The following is a 17,026-nucleotide window of genomic DNA, read 5'->3' as shown; positions in this document are numbered from 1 at the left end:
TGCAGCAGTATGGAAGTCAGCTCCACGCCCTTGACCAATTCCCTCTGATTCGGTTGAGGCGCATGGCGACTGTGCCCGGTCAAGTTTTGTCATCGGTTCCTATGAACAAAAGCGCTTTGTTGTGTTGACTAGTCAAAGCGCGAAACACAAGAGCGGTTTCATTCGCGTGTCAGCGCGTGTGCTAGGGTCATAGAAACAGACGGCGCCATCGTTCGCCTGGAGAGGCGTGACCCCTGCGCTTCTACCCAGCATACTGGCATACACTCGGACGCCAGACGACGGCTCATGATAAACTGAGCGATGAACAATTTTTAGCCTTATACACGTCGTACGCGTACTTCACCCAGCTGTACTTCGCCTCCTCTGCCCAAACGTGCCCGAACGCGAGCTACCGGTATCCTTCTCCATAGTGCGCGCACGCCCGCACCCACAGACTGCTGAAGGACCTAGTGCGCCGTTGCTGCACCTTTACAGCTAAGCTCATCACCGCGCCTTGCTAGCCTCCGCTAGATACCCACCCAACACACGGTCAACGCGGGCATCTATCTGCCCCCGTAGCTCGCACAGTGCCTCACGCTTGGCAAATATGGCCTGCTCCGGCAGCGCTGCAATGCGCGCCATGGCCGCCGCCTCATCCTCATCCGGCTGCCGCAGAAACACGTGCTCCTCACTGCAGCAGTAGCAAACACACGGGGCGCAGTGTGTTGGGCGCGATCAGCGGGCCTACGAGAGCGTAATGGATCAGATGAGCAGGAGAGCTGGCGAAGTAAGGCATTAGCTTGGCTGTGAATGTGGGCTGCTAGGCTGCCGGAGCCAGGGCCCTGGTCAGAGCTCAGGTCGGCTGCGTCTACATGCCCCAACGGAGCCGCGCACGCAGACTTGCCTGAGGAAGGTGTAGGTGTCCAGCAGGCGCTGCTCGGCGATGACGGGCACGCAGGTGATGAGGGAGGCCAGGATGGTGGAGGAGATGCGGCTCTCGTAGTACACGGGCATGCCGAAGGCCGGCACCAAAGCGTAGGAGCGGTGGATGAGCATCCAGAAGTCCTGAGGGCAACCAGGGGCAAGAGACGGGTTAGCATTGAATCATGACGTTTCTGCAGTCGCCCGTGTACACAAGGCGCGCCTTGTCAGCGTACAAGTCACCTCCTGGCCCTGCCCTGCCCTTGCCTCCCCCCTCTCAATGGAATGCGCCGTGCGTGTGTTCCTTGCGACCGCCATCGCGACTGGCTTCAAAGCAGGGGTGCCCCCCCCCTCCCGATCCCCTGGCTCCCTCCCGCTTCCAGTGCTTGATAACGGGGCCGCTTTGGCGCTGGGGCGACGCATTTCCATGTATTATCGGCGCCTGGGCTGGGCTGGGCGTAACTTGTAGCGTTAACTCAGCTATAATTAGCTTCTTGCTTTCCTTGCCCTGTCACATCGTCCGCTTCCAGCGCCTGGTGCCACAGTTTCCCTCGTCTCCCCTTCCCCTATTGGGCAATCCGTGTCCTGCCCGCTGCCGTACCGCAACAAATACCTTAGACCTCTCCAGGTAGTGCTGCGTAACGTTACTTGTTTCGTTACTCACGGGCACATACAGCGTCGCACCGCATCGCACTTACTGTCCTACATGCTTCCTTCCCTTGCTCTCTCTTGCTAACACACACCTGGTACTTGAGCCAGGGGTGGAAGGTGACGCTGCTCTCCAGCTCACGTGGCAGCATCAGGTGCCGCCGCTCGCCCTTGCCCACCACCACCACGGGCGGCACAGCCATGCCTTGCATACGCAGCTCCAGCATACGCGCCCACAAAGCCCCATAGTCGCGGGTGAAGCCGTTGCCGTGCTTGGACTTGTAGCGCCTCAACGCACCCTGGGTAGTGAGTGGCACAAGACCAAGGCAGGAGGCAGGTGACCAGCTGAACCAGCGCGCCGGTCAGCTTCAACATGCAAGGCTGCTCGTGTTCGAGGGGTGCTGCTGGATCCTGGCGCAAGTGTGGCATGCATGAGGCAGGCCCGCAGGGAGTGGCCACGCTCTTGCCGCCAAGGCGCCCAAATTCCCTGGGCATCGCACTGTCACCTGTATGGAGAAGCCCTGCAGGCAGTCCTTGCTGAGGCAGGGCTGCGCTGGCACGAAGGGCGCCACCGGCATAGACCAGTCCACGGGCCGCTTTAGCATGTGGCTGCGAGGTGGGAAGCAGCCAACCACGCTTTGTGCAATTGGGCGTCCGCCCACGAAAATAAAGCTGCTGAGAGGATCACGCTGCAATTATTTCCCTGCGCAACTCGCGCCAGCTTCATCTGCATCCCCCTTGCAACAGTGCTTGCCCACGCCCGCCCGCCTCCGGACCTGCTGAGGTTGGCCACGTGCGGGGCCAGGGCCATGATGCGCGTGGCTTGCGGGTGCAGCGCCAGGAACTTGGAGTTCTTTGTGTGCGTGTCCGCCCGGTGCACAATCACCACCAACAGCTGCGGCTGCACGCCCGCGACCGCGGCAGCGCACACCTTGGGGGCCAGCTCCGCCGAGACGCAGACGACGACATCTGCGGGTGTCCGCCAGGCCCCGTCCACACCCGCTGCAGACCCAGCGCCGCGATCCCCTGGCGCGTCAGCTGCCGCAGCGCCACCTGGGCCGCTGCCTAGCGCGTGCCATTCTGCGTCGTTACCCACGTCCTGGCCCAACCAGTCCATTAGCCCGTTCAGGGTAGGGCCGCGCGGATTCCCCGTGAACAGCACCCGCGGCCGGGCCAGGCGGATGCTACTGGCCGCTGCCGCCTGCTGGCCGCGGCGCATGCGGTAGAGCGTGAAGAGCACGCCCGCCAGGACCTGTTGGGGGGGGGGGCATTTATAGGCGCCGGGGAAAAACGTAGTGTTGTGCATCAGGCTGAAGGGCAAACAGCGTCCTGAGGCGTGCGTGCACGGCTCTTCAGGGAGCAAGCTGTACAGCCGCCTGCGGACGGGTCTGATGCAGCCATGGAATCACGCAGCACGCCAAACTCGCGTGGCGAAAGAGCCCTTGACCGGCGACTATTTATCTTCGTCTGCGGGCGCTCGCACCTCGAAGTGGCCCGCAATGTCGTTCACCACTACGACGCGCGTATCCGCGCGGCTACTGCCTGCCGTTAGGGTGCGGCCTCCTGCTTGCAATCGAGCATACTGCGTCAGAGCTTCCTCTGCGCTTTCTGCAAAGACTGTATGCGGAACGGCCGCGAAGCCCGCCGCGTCGTTGCCTGCGTGTATGATAGCAGGGCCAGTGGGGCTGGCGCGCCCTAGGCAACGCAACCACACTGCCAACAGCCCGAGCAGTATTCGCCGCCGACAGAGTGATTGACGCGTCACATAGCGCATGATTACGCAGCAGGCCCGCGCAGAAACTTTGCAGTATACTTCTCTAGAGAAATGTCGCCGATCATTTTAAGCACATTATCCAGCTGGTCGTAAGACCATATCCGCTCGATTTTACAGTAGGAAACTGCTCTTGAGTTGTTTTACATCCAACTATCGCAGCGCCTTCACTGTCACCTTCCCTGTCAAATATGTGTTGTTTGCAAGGAACTCAGATGTAACAAGAACGACAATGGAAACAAATGTAGGCGCACGGAGGCCAAGAGACAGCTGTGCCATTAGACAGCTGTGTTTGATTCATTCCCCTCATTTCCCAACTCCCCCCCCCCGCCCCCGCGATCTGAACCTGGGACAACAGCGTGCCGTATCACGACCTGGGACGCCGACCTTGGGCTTTGCACATCATTATTAAGGCCTATGCAAGTTTCTGGGTTCTGCATTGTTCTCGTTGTACGACGCGGGAACAGACAGCTGTGTCCGGACACCCAAGAGGTCGATAAACAGGTCCCGAACGCTCCGCACCCAGAATACCGCAGTTGGCTAGTTACTCGGTTACATGTCCGCGGCCTTTTCATCTTCCCCTGGTCTAGCGCGCGCCTCCGCGGGGCCCTCGGGCTCCCTCTTCGTCCAGACGCCGCACCCCACCCGCACGAAGCGGCCTCCATCCGCAACACTCGTCAACAACGGAACCGCCTTCGCATGGTTCGTCTTTGTCACTGTCAGCAGCGGGTTGTGGGGGGCTACCGGTGTTTGGGGGGTTCTTTGGGCTTGCTGCTTTTGGGGGTGAGCGGCCTGCAGCCCCGCTCGCCTCCTTGGGTGCTGGCTGTGGGGTCCTTATGTACGTCGTGGGTTGCGTGTGACTGGGTGTTTGGTTGCGCTGCCGGTGGCTCGCCCCCACCGCCGGCTGTGTTGCCTGCACCTAGTGGCGTGTGGCTGTTGACAACTGTGCTGCGTCTGGCTGCGGTTGGCTCTGCTGTGGCATCGCGATTGCTAGGCACCTGGTTTGGCTATGTGCCTGTGGAAACCGACCCCGGCTATGTCCGGGCGATGAGGTTCGGCCTCAGACTGTGGAGGGGCTCAGCCCCTTTTCCCGTGACCGGGGAACACTTGTCAGCTAAGGTAACTACATCGGCAATCACTCGGCTGTGGTTGGCGAGGCGCGGAAGCGTGGAGCGTTTGAAGCGCCTCAAGAGCAGACTTTACTGGCTGCCAGCGCCTAGTTGGAGCGCATGCGCTGCCGGGGCGTGCAGGTGGCGTGCAACATGCTGTGGCTGCTGCAGCACCAGTACTACGGCGCACCCCGGCCGCAGTACTTGTGCCATCAGCCGGTGGCGGGCGGCTGCTGTGGTGCCCCAAGCCCCGACAGCAGCCGACGAGATGCTCACTTGGAACCATGGATGCGCAGGCAGGTAGCGGGTCAAAACCGTGATCGCAATTGCGTGGTGATGCGCACAGTGGTGCGAGTAAGCAGGACTATGGAAGTCGCCTCCCTTCTGCGTACTGGGAGCGCAGTAGTGTACTACTGTTCAGTGTGTGCTATTTGCATGATACTGTTTGCATATCGGACAGGGTACAAACGACTCGGGAATTCGAGTGTAGGGGAGGAAGTTATCAAAGCACGGCAGCAGGCGGTGGCGGCAGATTACGGCGGCGGCGGAGTACAGCGGCGGCGGAGTACAGCGGCGGCAGAGTACCCGCGGCTGGGTTAATTATCAAGAATTGCTCAGTGCCTAAGTGGCTTCACCGGCCTGACATGAGAAAGCATCTTCCCACGCCAGGTACCCAGCATGGCGGCCAAGCGCCATGCCAGTAGTTGGGTGGAACGTCCAGGCTGCTTCGTGACGGCTGAGGGGAACGTGAGGCCTGCGGCTGGGGGAGCTGGGGCGGAGGTGAGGGGCGTCCCAAGGCTGCAGTTCGTCGGCCGCGGCGAGCCGCAGTTGCCCGCGTGCTTGAATGGTTCGGATTGTATAGAGCCGCTTGTTTCATATAGTTCAATTTTTGACGGTGAGGTCGGGATGGGTTCGCAGGCCGGAAATATCAGCCCGCTCTCGACAGCCCCCTCTTCACTCCGCAGCTATGCAACAAATGTATGCACATGTGCAAATAGCTATTTAATTTCTTACTGCTGTATTGATACTTATACGCCAGGCAAGTTATTCTGAGTACTCCTTGCTGCTCTGCGCGCTGAAGGGCAAAGATATGTGGCTTGATCCTTCTAAGGTGAGCGCGCTGCAATAGGGGTGCGCGCGCCTCTGCTGGAGGCAGCGGTGCGCAAAGAAATGAACAACTCGCGTGCGGTCCAAAGTACCTACGCCCGCAGGCGTTACCCCTGCGCCACATGCTCATGGTCGTTGTATGAGGCCTTGACACCCCCTGATGCTTTGTTTTTTGCGAAGTGGGGACTGGCCAGTCCCGCGATTGCATTGCGAACTGGCCGTTTGCCCGACGCGCGACTGCTGACGGCCAGAACGTGCTACCGTTGCCTTTCTATAACAGGTACAACCCGCCGCTAAAGCGCTCCGTGCTGGGTGCGGGCTCAGCGTTTTAGGCTAATTCTAGTAGCCTGAATGGAGTTGGGCTTGCTCCAAGACGACGTCGGTTCGCCTGCGGAAGCCGATGATATCCTTAGGTCCCTGCTGGCGGATGACATTTCAGATGCTCCCGGCCTCATATTCGATAACTCGCTCGCTGAGGCCGGTGACCACGGTCACGCGACCGGTGCGCCCGTGTCGGCCGTGCCCGGTGCAGCTTCAGTGACGGGGGCCTTCGACGGTTTATTGCCCAACCTATGGCAGCTTGGTACCGCCGTGGGGCCGCCAGCTCCACAGGCGCAACCGCTCCCAGAGCCGCTGCAGCAGCAGGCACTGCTCCACCCGACGCAGACTCAGGCGGACGAGGTGCAGCGCCGCCACGCAGACGTGATGGCGTGGCTGGCGGCATCAGAAGGCATGGGAGGCATTGCGGTGTCACCAGAGGTGCTTTCATTTCCCCAAGCGCAGCCTGGCATCGGGCTTCTGATGGGTGGCATGCAGGGCGCCTCCGCAGCTCAGTATGGCGGCGGCATGGCTGGCTCAGGGCTGGGCGCGGGTTTGCCGGAGCGCCGCATCAGCAACACCTCAGCCGGCGCCATGGCAGCTGCTGGCGCTGTCCACCCGCACCCACAACAGCTATTGGTGCCGGCAGCCCTGTCGCCGACCGCTGCGGCTGTGACGCATGGCGGCATCGCGCGGGTGTCGGCAGGCTCGGCCAGCCTGGCGCCGGCGTCAGTGGAGCCGATGCTCACGTCGCACCTGACGGCAGCAGCTCGACCCAGCCTGTCGTTCAGCGGGCATGCGCCCCAGCAGCTGATGCAGGGCATGCTTCTGCCGCCGCACCAGATGGCGGCGGCGGCGCAGCAGCAGCAGCAGCAGCAGCAGCAGCATGTGCTTTTGGTTCAACAGCAGGCGGCGCTGCAGGGCCAGCCTTCTACCATGAGCGCCGGCATGGCCGCCGGTTTGATGCCGCCGGTCATGCCGCAGGCGGTGGCTGCGGCGGTTGTCGGGAACAGCACCTCTGGTGGAACTGGCGTGCCCCAGCAGCACATGCAGGCGGGAAGCGCAATGGGGGCTGCACCGGGCGCGCAAGATGACCGGTTGTTTGCAGAGATTGAAGCGATGCCATTCCCCAGGTATGCGCAGTATTGCGCGGCCACGCGCGGGCACTTCGCTTGTGGAGATACTACGTGTGTAAACCTGTTCGCATGAAGCATAGCGAGCATTGAGACAGTATCCTGTATTTTTTGCAAACCCTTGAAACCATTTCCAATCCTTGTGCAGGTACCCGCACCGCCACCACCTGCAACATGCCGCCATGACCTTTGTCGCCGCTTACGGCAAGACCTCACGCGGCTCTGGCACCGCTGCAACCCTGATGTCAGGACCAGTGCCACAGGCTCCCGTGCCTGTCGCCGCCGAACTTGAGGCTGCGTGGCGTGGACCGAACGCCGAGGCTCCGAGCTGTGTCGCAGCCTCAACTCGCGGCGCCGCACGCCGTATCACCGGCTCCGTGTGGCCCGCAGGCGGCAACGCTTCAGGGAGCACAGCGGGTGATGTGGTGCCAGCGGCGTTGGCAGCAGCAGCACCGGAAGCCGGAGAGCGCCAGGGGCCGTCCCGTTTGCCGGGGGTTGGGCAAGGCGGTACCGTGCCACTTGTCGGCGGCGCGCCCCTCGCGCCCGGCGCAGCAGCGCCGCTGGCGCCTTCAGCTGCACCCAACGCGCAGCTGCTTGCGATGCTGGGCCGCCCTGAGTCCCAGCACCAGCCGCAGCCGCCAGCACAGCAGCCGCCACAGCAGCCACAGCCCACCGCACGGGCGCCGCATGCTGCGGCCACGCACGGCCATGCTCTGGTGCAGAGTGACCAGTACCAGATGCTGCAGAGCCTGGGCAGCCTGGTGCAGTCGGGCAATTGGCTGGGCGGCGCCGGGCCGCAGGGCTGGGCCGTAGCCACGGAGCCGCTGCTGCCGTGGGCGCAGCGCGATGACAGCTTTGCGGCTGCGGCCGGGGGCCTGCTCGGCAACCTTGGTGCCGGCGGCGGCGCTGCCGCGGTGGCGGGCCTGTCAGCTCCAGTGCTTGCCCTGTCCGCGCCGGTGACGCTGCGCGACCTGCACTCCGTGTGCGACAACATGACGCGCGGCCCGGGCGAGGGCGGCGTCAGCCGCTTTGCTGCGGGCGGCGGCGAGGGCGACGGAGGCGCTGGCGGCGAAGGCCTTATGTCGATGACGGCTGCCTCGTTTGACATGATGGGGGATGCCGCGGAGACCTGCACGAACGCGGACACGATCATGCGCACAGTCAGCTTCTCCAGGCACGGCGGCAGCAAGGGCAGCTCCAGCATGACGACGGGCAGCAGCATGGGGTCCGGAGACCGCACAGGTGAACGGGTTTCGGCCGCCGCATATGCGCGCCCGCCCGGGCCCGCGGCCGCTCATGGCGAGGCCGCCCTTCGCAGCAACGAGCAGTCCGCACACCAAGGTCCGGCTGCAGCGGCAGCAGCCGCAGCAGCGGCAGCAGCCGCAGCAGCAGCGGCAGCAGCGGTATCAGCGGCAGCAGCAGCTGCTGCTGCCAAAGTGACAGCCGGGGCCAACGCCACTGGCGCCAAGAGGTTGGCCGGCCAGTCGTCGGGAGTGACGGGTGCATCCCAAGACGGCGCGCGCTCGCTCGAGCCGCGCCAGCAGTCCATGCCCCCTGGCTCGGAGCGGCTGCCTTCGCGCACGCCCTCCGATACGGCCCGGATCCTGCAGCTAGGGCCCGAGGCCACCAAAGAGCACAGCGAGGGCAACAAGGGAGAAAGTGAGGCCGACAAGGCTGCAGGAAGAGCCGAAGGCCAGTCTGCGGCGCCCGAGCCGCGCGTGCGCGGCGCTGCGGGCCGGCGCCGTGGGACCGGGGCAAGCAGGCGCGACAGGCGAGCGCCGACACACGGAGCAGCCGGTGCCGAAGAGGAGTATGGCGACGACGAGGCGGAGGGGCAGCGGGCTAGCGGGACGCAGCAGAAGCCACAGGCGCAGCAGAAGAGTGAGACGGGAGATGGTGTGCAGAGTCGGGACCCTGAGCTGGGGGCGCAGCCGGAGCCAGAGCTGGAGCGGGAGCTGCTGCCAGTGCGGTGGTCGCTCCGGTCACGGACGCGTCCCCCGGCCAGCGTCATGCAGAAGAGCGCCGGCTCGCCGGACGCTGCTAAGCCTGCCAAGGCCAAGCCGAAGCGCGCGCAAGCGGCCAAGGCGCAGGCGAAGGCGCGTAAGGGCAAGCGGCAAAGCACGAAGGAGGATAGCGATGCCGGGGACAGCTCCAGCAGCACCAGCAGCAGAGACAACAGCAATGAGCCGCAGAGCGCGAAGGGCAGCGAGAGCGGCAGCGGTGGCGGCCGCAATCACCGCGGCGGCCGTAGTGGTGCCGGTGCCGCTGCGAAAGAAAGCAGCGGCGCTGGCACCGAAAGCGATGCGGCAGACGGCGCGACCGCAGGCGCAGCCGGCGGCGGCGGCAGCGCTTTCCGCCGTGCGCGCGCGGTGACCTTTGAAGACATGCAAGCGGTGTTTCACCTGCGTGTGGTGGAGGCGGCGCGCGCTCTGGGCTTCAGCGCCACTGAGTTGAAGCGGCGCTGCCGCGCGCTCGGCTTCAGCCGCTGGCCGCAGCGCAAGCTGCTGAGCCTGCAGCGCATGGCGGACTCGGCGGCGGCGGACAAACGGCTCGCGCCGGATCAGAAGCAGGTGCGGTTGACTGAGGAAAAGGGCTTAGTAGTTAGTACCGATGTTCTGGTTGTGCGGTTTGGGGTTGTTGCGCCTCGGCAGTGTTTCGGTCTTCTGCTCACCCTGCCTAATTTTCTGTGCCCCCCATGTGCTGTATATGTTCATGTTGCTGCCTGCAGGCCATGCTGGCGGCGCTGGAGCGCAACCGCGTGGCCATCATGGCGCGGCCCGACACGCCGCTGGAGGATGGCATCAAGGTGGCCCGCCAGGTGCAGTACAAAGCGCTGCACAACAACCGAACCAAGGGCGGCGCAGCGGCCGGTGCCGCCGACGCGTCTGGAGCAGGCGACGAGGACGACGCTGATGAGTAGCAGGGCTAGGCTGGGGCATCCGCGTGGCGGTCTCGGCTCGCTTCATTGCAAGGGCTAAAGAGTCCCCAGCGGAGGCGAAGGATGCTAAGGCAGAGAATGTGAAAGCGGACGATGCAGTGCGTGGCGTGGCGCATGTTATCAAGCTGTTGAGTTTAGAAGCTCAGACGCATGCGCAGTCATTTCATTTCTGTCCACTCCATGGACGGCGTTTGATTTTCCTGGGCGCAGAGATGCCCGCAAGCAATGGCACACACACCATGTTACGGAATCTGTAAGGATTGTTATTAGTTGGCCAGCCTGCGGGGCCTTACACGCGTATGCAGCGTTGCATTCCGTGGCTTTCGCCGTGCTGATCTCCGTGTTTTTGGAGCAGCTGGTCTGTGCGCTAAGCAAGGAAGGAGTTTCCTCCTTGTAGGCCACGGGCCTATCGTGCCCGTGGCACCATTGCGGAATTTGCATGGCTGTGCTGAGCACTTAGGCGAGTTTGCGCGCACATGAACTGGGGGGCCTGCGGCTTTTGCGGCGATATAAACCGCTGGGCATGCAGCATGGCCCCAGATACAGTCGGATGTGCGTGCGTACGTGTTTTATACGTGTTCGTAAGTTCATTTTGGCGAGTGGAGATTGCTAATACCATGGCCTGGCTGATGGCACCCGCGTGTCATTGTATGGAAGTGTGTCTGCGCCGGTATGCCAGCCAAGCCGGTGCAGAATCGCGTTGTTTCGTTTGCTGTACGGCTGTATCAGTTTCAGGCGCTAAATACGGAGTTTCCATGCAAGAGTCCAGATAATAAGGCTTGGAGTTGTTCAAAACTAGGGGGAGAGAGAAAGCGCTGCGGTCCAGGTGGCCTGGGGCCTGGGAGAAGCCGCAAGCTGAACGTTGAACGTAAAACGGCGCGTTTGGGGTGTGAGGCATAAGTGGGGCACAGAGGGAACCGCCCTGTGGTCAGCGTGTAACGAGAGCTAAGAGGGCAACGACACGCGTGTGGCTGAGTTTGCCTGCAACGGTGTGGCAGGCGGAGGGATTAATGGGGTTGGCTGTGAACGACCTCGTGAGCCACTGAACAGGGGCGAGCTGTCCATTGAAACAGCGCGCTGGTGAATGAGATACGAGTACTCTACGGGCCCTGTAACCAGGGACCTGCGAGCCGGTCTTTGGGAAGCGCCTGGTCAAGACTTACATTTCGTTTGAATAGATTTTGGCTATTTGATTGCCTCTACCGCCACCGACCCCAAGTGGTCGCCAACGCGGGTGGGGCGCGGAGCCTGGACGTTTGGGGGGACCCTAGTGCCCCGGTTAACCCGAGACCAGGAGACGATGAAAAGGCCGCGGTGCCTGTACGGCTGTCGCGATTGACGTTGCGGGTCCATGTGAGGACCACAAGATGAGGCAACATGAATAAGTGATGTTTAGGGCGATAGAAGAGGAATGAGTAACTAGGGGACAATGGTGAGCGAGCGAGTTCCCCATGATGGCGGGGGGAGAGCGCAACTGAATGCCGTGGAGATCGCCGCTGTGGCGGGGGCAGTGGCGGGGGCAGACAGGTCAAGGAGGGCTCGGGAGTGCTGTGAGGAAAGTTCAAATAAATTGTGCAGTGGCATAGACGCCCGGGGCGTGCCGGCGGCAGGTGGTGAGACCACCGTGCACGGCAGGCCCCCGCTCATGCCTCGGGCACCACGATAGATGCAGTCGGCAGTGAAGTGTGTGCTGCAATACACGTGGGGCGCCAGACCCCAGGGGAGGCCCCTCCCCTGCGAGCAGGGACTAATAACAACATGGACGTGGCCGCTGGCATGAATGAGGAGTCGTGGCAGCTGGCCATGCAAGAAAAGTGTGTCATCGGCTCACCTCCTGTAACACAACAAAAAGAAAGCACTGGCAGTGGGGGCGTACTCATGGGAGGTGCACTCATTATAGGTATGTGGCACGGCCCCCTGTCGCTGGATGGCGGCCGCTGGTGGGGCGCAGCGCCTGGGCGAGGGGGGGCTCGAGGGCCCCGCTATTTCCGAGGCCAGGTGAAGATGCAAAGGCCGCGGTGACTGTACTCAGACAGGGTATCCAGACACTCAGACCAAGACTCAGACACAGTGGACAAGCTCTGCCTCACCATCACACTGCTGTCATGCCAGCGGGTGAGCGGGACGAGTGGACGACGGCGGCGGCGGCAGGTCACCTGGTGAGCGCGCGCCTGTACACGCAGCTCAAGTACGAGTCAAAAGGGTGTGCCCCACGGTGTAGCCGGATATGGGTCCGTGAGGTACCCGGACATGCGCCGATGCGCGCGTGTTTCATGGGCTATCCCAGGATGCGGGTTCGTAATGTGGGGCCGCGCCAGTGCACTTAACGAATGGCAAGCAAGGGCGGCGACAGGCATTCGCTCCAGTGCAGCGGCCCCGAGGGCAGCCTGCGGCTGCCGCTGGCCTGTTTGCACCGAGTGCCGGTGGCTGGCAGCAAGCACCGGATACGTGAATGCCACATAGCAAAGAGGGACAGGCCAAATGCACGTGTAAAACACACGCTACAGGCAAGCGGTCCTCATCGCAGCCACGCCCGTGGCGCCCTCTCCCTTTATTGCAGCATGCTATGCGCTCCCGGCCGTAGTCCCGGATTGCATTCACACGCTAGCCACACGCTATAGGACACAGCACACATGGTCAGAGAGCACAAGGACACAAGGTAATAACTTGCATAGCCGTCCCCTTCCTCTCGGGCAAAAACTGGTGTCCTGGGCCAGGTTGCCCAAGTGTCAGTTAATGCTGAGCCGCTGCATCACGCAAGACGGACACCGCTGTAAGCAGGCCCCACTCGCCCCCCATACCTCACGCCCCTGATCAACAATAACCACTTCCCAGGGTGCCTATACAGGGGCCGCCTATAACATCATATTCAAGTGCAACCGGTCAATCATTGCAACTCTTCTTTCTCGCGGTAGTAAGGCGCAATTCGTGCGGCGCCCGGTCAATGTGCATTGCTCTGAATAAACAGCAGTCCCGTACTTCTCACTCTCCAAGAAGTCGCTGCACACTGGCGTCGTCTCGGCACCAGCGCCGCTGACCCCATGTCCCATATGCCTTACAGGGCATCACGGAAGTGCCTAACTGTAAATGCAGGGCAATCGTCAATGCACTCCGGTCGTATCAGCAAGCCATCCCATGGAAACGGCATTGAACGCTACAGTCACTCGTGAGCTCTCGTCCTCGCCGGTCTCGGATCCTCAGTGTGGCTTTATTTATGATACACAGATACAGTGCGGCATGCATCGTCTCAGTTCAGCAAGTGTGAGCGACAGCAGCCACCAACGACTTGTCAACAATGAAATGCCCTACCACAGGACATTGTTCTCTAGGACGCTATAACGGTGGACAGGCGCCGTGCGCGCGCGACCACCGGCGACGCGGACGCGGCCGACATGGCCGGGCTCTTGCTGTCCTTGGCAATGCGTGCGAGGCGTGCGTTATCCATCTCCGACTTGCGGTTGGGATCAACACTGCCCAGCTTGGCGTGCGAGGCCTGCGGGTGCGTGCGCCAGTAAAGGTTGGTCTGGAGAGCCATGCACTATGTTGGCGCATCCGAAAGCAGGTTCCAAATGCCCGCAAGAGGGTTGCATCGTGTGCACAGCCTTTGCAACCAGGCCCGCAGCTCCCACGCTCAATGCTCCCACGCCCGTGCCCACGCCCGCTGCTGCCACGCCAGAGTCCATGCCCCCTGCCCCCTACAACCCCACCTACCGCGGCCTCGGGGTTGTAGGTCATCTGCCAGCGCGGCTGCTGTGAACCGCCCGCCAGCTCCTCAAGCACGCTGCTGCGCCGCACACGGCCCGTCACCAGCGCCTGCCGCTCCTTGCTGATGTGGTCGTCCAGGTTGGCCTGTGTGGCGCGTTTGGGGTCAGGGCGTCCGTGTGTGTTTGACTTGTTGACGCGTTGCCTTATGTCAGCTGCTAGGTGCGAGCTAGGCACGCCGCGCCCATGTCATGTGTGACAGGGTGCGTGCGCGGCGCTCGTGGCGGGGAGCCGGTGGCAGGGTAGTGTAGGCAATTCTGTGCCCTGCTCGGCCCCACACCTCGCCCTGCCCCAGCTGCCTTCTGCCGCCAACCCTCCCCCCCCGCTCCGAACCCCGTTTGCATTTGCATGAATAGCTACCCCCTGCCCAGCTACCCCCCGCCCGCCACGGACCCTGCCCGCCCCCACCTTGAACTTGCGCAGCTCCTGCAACTGCAGCTCGGTGCGGTCCGGCAACACGTTGCCCAGCTGCGGCAGGTGTACGGCGTCGCCGCCGTAGCCGTACCCGTCGTCCTGCATGGAGCCGCCGACGCCGCCGCGCTGCGCCGCCATGAGCGCCTCCTCGCCGCTGGCAAGCACCGAGTCAAAGTCCTGTGTAACAAAACAACCCATTGCGTCAAGATTGGTTGGTTTGCCGCGCATGTACGGTAGCCCAATCAACGCCACTGGAATGCCCGAGCCCACGCGAGCTGTGATATCCGCAGACCATTGCCTGCGGCACTTGCGAACGCTAGCTTTGACCGCGGCCACTTGTCACACACCCACGCACCCACTCACCCCGGTGTCTTGCTGGTACCAGCGCCCGCCACCAGAGTGTCCGGGCGAGCCGTGTGCGTCCAACACCAACAGGTTCGGGTCTGACACCGCCGCAAAGACGCCGCGCATACGGCTGCCCGTGCCCGGCCGCGAATCTGTGCCGCCGCCGCCGCCGGGGCTGATGATGGATGCCGCCAGCGCGCCAACGGACCCTGTGCCGCGGTGAAAGTCGACCATTGTCAATACCACAATAGGCATATGAGCACGGCACACAGTCTCCCTAAACTGCCCCTTGCTCCTCATCGCCCTTGTAGAAGCAACGCTTGTGACGCTTCCCCCCTTGCCATGGCATGGTACGGTATCGGCGGCTCGGCTCACCTGTGACAATCTGCCCCTTGGAGCCTGCCCGGCTCGGCGCCGAAGCCAACAGGTTGGGCAGGCGTGGGATTGCGCTCGCGCCCGGGCTGGCGCCATGCAGCGGCGTAGCCGACCCGCTGTGCGTGCCGGCGTTTGCCATCCCGCTCGCAAACGCGCCAGCCGACCCATATGGCGTCATCGGGCTCATGGGCCCCGGCGAAGACGCGTAGCCGTCGCCCGTGAAACGCTGGGAGTCGTTATTGCTGACGCCGCCGACGCCCTTGCGGTCACGTAACAAGCCCAGCTGCCCCGTCGACCCCGCGGGCCCGCTGGGCACGTTCACGGCGAGGTGGTTGGCAGTGTTGCCGCGGTGCGTCAGGGCGCCGCCGCCGGCTGCTAGGGGTGCGTTGCGGCTCATGCTGATGCCGCCCAGTCCGCCGAGCCTCGTGGGTATTGCGTCCGTCAGTACGCTGGACTCCGTGGGGTTGAGGCTCGACGCGAAGTCGGCCACTTCCATGGTGCCGCTTAATGCCTCGGCTGCCGCCAAGGCTCCGGCTGATACCGCGTCGTGGCTGCTCGCCCGCCACTGCACTGCGTTCGCGCCAGAGGAGGAAGCGGCCGCCGCCGCCGCCGCGGCCTGCTGCTGTTGCTGCTGCTGCTTGCTGCCCTGAAACGTGTATGCCTCGTCTTCGTCCTCGTCGTCGTTTTCATTGTCACTGTTGTCCTCGCCGGCCTTCCCTTTCTCACCGCCATTGACATTCTGCGCGTTGGGAGCAAAGCGCGCACATCCGGGGTCAGGGATGCGCGCAGTTCTCTCCGTGACGCCGCCGTGTTATAGCTCCCACAAGCGTCCCCAAACTACTACGTCTTGCCAACAGAGCCCAAAGCGCCCTAGCGCGCAGTACTTAAAGCAGCTCGGCCCGCCCACCTGCACATGGTCATACGAGCAGCTCGGCCCCGGCATCATCTCCAGGCTGCGCCGTGAGACCACACTCGGCCCCATCGTGGCGCCGTCGTACCCCGCCAGCCGCCGGACCTCGCGCTCCACCTGCGGCATGAAGACACCACACAAACACGTGCATGGACATGCACATAAGTACACAGGTGTCAAGTTTTGGTCCTACGCCAGAACAGTAGTTTGCCGGCTGGCCGCTCTGAGGGTCACAGCGCGGATGCAGCTAGGTGCTGTGGTGGTCGCAGAGTGGGGCTCGGGCCATTACAACGGCCAACCTTCCCTCCCAGCCCGAGACACGGAGGAGCTCGACAGCCCTTTGAAGCTCACCGAGCCGCCTGAACCAGGCAGATTGAGGGTGTACGTGGTTACACTCCCACGCCGCTGTCGCCCGCGGCCGGGCTGTGCTGGCGATACGGACGGGTCCTCAGAGCCTGGGGACGGCTTCGCGGCGCCGGGCTCCCCCAGCAGGTCGGCCGGAGGCTTTGTCGCCGCGCCCGGGTCATCCCCTGTGGGGGGTTTGACATCCAGATGGTGTGAGAGCGGTTCGGAGAGCTGAGGGCTAGCAGCGCAGGAACAGGCACCGCGCCTGAAAAAGTGTCACCGTCGAGTCGCGTCGACGTCCAGGGCTTCCCATTCATTCGCCTGTAATCAACAGCGAGCACAAACCAAGCCCCCAGCTCACCAGACTCAGCACCAAACAGGCGCGCAAGGCCATGGCGCGCATTGTAGAGGCTTTCTGCAGCGCGCCCCAATATAGAAGTCGGATTTTTGGCTCCCGAGGTTGTCTCGTGCTGCTCCTGTGTGTGTCGGGCGGGTGCGTCGGCATGCGAGGGGCACATGGCGAGCGAGCCCAGCGCCTGTCCCACATCCAGGAGAGCCACATACCTTGCGATAATTATGAGTATTAAGCGCTTTGCTCAGAACCTGCGCGGACGTTCGGACGGCCCCCGGCCAGGTACACAACGACAGGTCAGGTTTTGCATAATGTTTTGGAAGTACTCATTGCTGTCAACATATACCAGCTCTCACCGGGGGCGGAGTGTGCATTTTCAAGAGCCACCGGGTTTGCCCGGCCCGACCTCAGCTGGCCTGAATGTTATACAGTTGCTGGATTATAATAAGTTAGGCTAATGCGAATGAATGGCAGCGACTAGCTAAGCGTCAGGGTTTAGGTCACGAGCAGTCTTTTGCGGACCATCCTTCCGTAACAATTCTTGAGAATATTAGATTGATGTTAAGCAGCAGCTAGTGCAAGGAGCCGCTGGGGTGTCC

General features: G+C 62.8%; 4 protein-coding genes across 4 annotated transcripts; 2 read left to right on the top strand and 2 right to left on the bottom strand.

Moving 5' to 3' along the window:
* Positions 1-36: 36 nt before the first annotated feature.
* On the bottom strand, positions 37-3,544 carry CHLRE_03g153100v5 (uncharacterized protein). The gene is made up of 6 exons (XM_043060548.1): positions 3,032-3,544; positions 2,325-2,800; positions 2,055-2,157; positions 1,644-1,847; positions 884-1,044; positions 37-670 (listed from the first exon to the last, which is right to left on the bottom strand). Exons 1-6 carry the CDS (start codon positions 3,320-3,322, stop codon positions 484-486), a joined length of 1,422 nt encoding a protein of 473 aa, XP_042925677.1. The 5' UTR covers positions 3,323-3,544; the 3' UTR covers positions 37-483.
* Positions 3,545-3,658: 114 nt separating this feature from the next.
* CHLRE_03g153076v5 (uncharacterized protein) lies at positions 3,659-5,354 on the top strand. The gene has a single exon (XM_043060547.1). The coding sequence runs from the start codon at positions 3,876-3,878 to the stop codon at positions 4,104-4,106; it is 231 nt and encodes a 76-aa protein (XP_042925676.1). The 5' UTR covers positions 3,659-3,875; the 3' UTR covers positions 4,107-5,354.
* Positions 5,355-5,408: 54 nt separating this feature from the next.
* Positions 5,409-11,776, top strand: CHLRE_03g153050v5 (uncharacterized protein). The gene is made up of 4 exons (XM_043060546.1): positions 5,409-5,539; positions 5,816-6,986; positions 7,135-9,556; positions 9,715-11,776. Exons 2-4 carry the CDS (start codon positions 5,887-5,889, stop codon positions 9,904-9,906), a joined length of 3,714 nt encoding a protein of 1,237 aa, XP_042925675.1. The 5' UTR covers positions 5,409-5,539; positions 5,816-5,886; the 3' UTR covers positions 9,907-11,776.
* A 636-nt stretch (positions 11,777-12,412) lies between these two features.
* CHLRE_03g153000v5 (uncharacterized protein) lies at positions 12,413-16,981 on the bottom strand. The gene is made up of 10 exons (XM_043060545.1): positions 16,784-16,981; positions 16,640-16,678; positions 16,437-16,551; positions 16,082-16,260; positions 15,728-15,847; positions 14,821-15,559; positions 14,464-14,654; positions 14,095-14,277; positions 13,636-13,773; positions 12,413-13,417 (listed from the first exon to the last, which is right to left on the bottom strand). Exons 1-10 carry the CDS (start codon positions 16,799-16,801, stop codon positions 13,250-13,252), a joined length of 1,890 nt encoding a protein of 629 aa, XP_042925674.1. The 5' UTR covers positions 16,802-16,981; the 3' UTR covers positions 12,413-13,249.
* Between the last annotated feature and the right edge of the window lie 45 nt (positions 16,982-17,026).

This window comes from Chlamydomonas reinhardtii, chromosome 3 (genome assembly GCF_000002595.2).
Source record: "Chlamydomonas reinhardtii strain CC-503 cw92 mt+ chromosome 3, whole genome shotgun sequence".
NCBI classification, from domain to species: Eukaryota; Viridiplantae; Chlorophyta; class Chlorophyceae; order Chlamydomonadales; family Chlamydomonadaceae; genus Chlamydomonas; species Chlamydomonas reinhardtii.
This window is presented reverse-complemented; position numbering and strand designations above follow the sequence as displayed.

Bases quoted from the DNA above. Each gene is read 5' to 3' on its own strand.
- CHLRE_03g153000v5 (XM_043060545.1), bottom strand. The intron at 16,552-16,639 runs GTATGTGGCTCT...CGACACACACAG, and splicing joins ATACTCATAATTATCGCAAG to GAGCAGCACGAGACAACCTC. The intron at 15,848-16,081 runs GTGAGCTTCAAA...TTCATGCCGCAG, and splicing joins TGCCTGGTTCAGGCGGCTCG to GTGGAGCGCGAGGTCCGGCG.
- CHLRE_03g153050v5 (XM_043060546.1), top strand. From the start codon at position 5,887: ATGGAGTTGGGCTTGCTCCAAGACGACGTCGGTTCGCCTGCGGAAGCC. The intron at 6,987-7,134 runs GTATGCGCAGTA...ATCCTTGTGCAG, and splicing joins GAAGCGATGCCATTCCCCAG to GTACCCGCACCGCCACCACC. The intron at 9,557-9,714 runs GTGCGGTTGACT...TGCTGCCTGCAG, and splicing joins TCGCGCCGGATCAGAAGCAG to GCCATGCTGGCGGCGCTGGA.
- CHLRE_03g153100v5 (XM_043060548.1), bottom strand. From the start codon at position 3,322: ATGCGCTATGTGACGCGTCAATCACTCTGTCGGCGGCGAATACTGCTC. The intron at 1,848-2,054 runs GTGACAGTGCGA...CTCACTACCCAG, and splicing joins TGCAGGGCTTCTCCATACAG to GGTGCGTTGAGGCGCTACAA. The intron at 1,045-1,643 runs GTGTGTGTTAGC...GGTTGCCCTCAG, and splicing joins ACCCCTGGCTCAAGTACCAG to GACTTCTGGATGCTCATCCA.
- CHLRE_03g153076v5 (XM_043060547.1), top strand. From the start codon at position 3,876: ATGTCCGCGGCCTTTTCATCTTCCCCTGGTCTAGCGCGCGCCTCCGCG.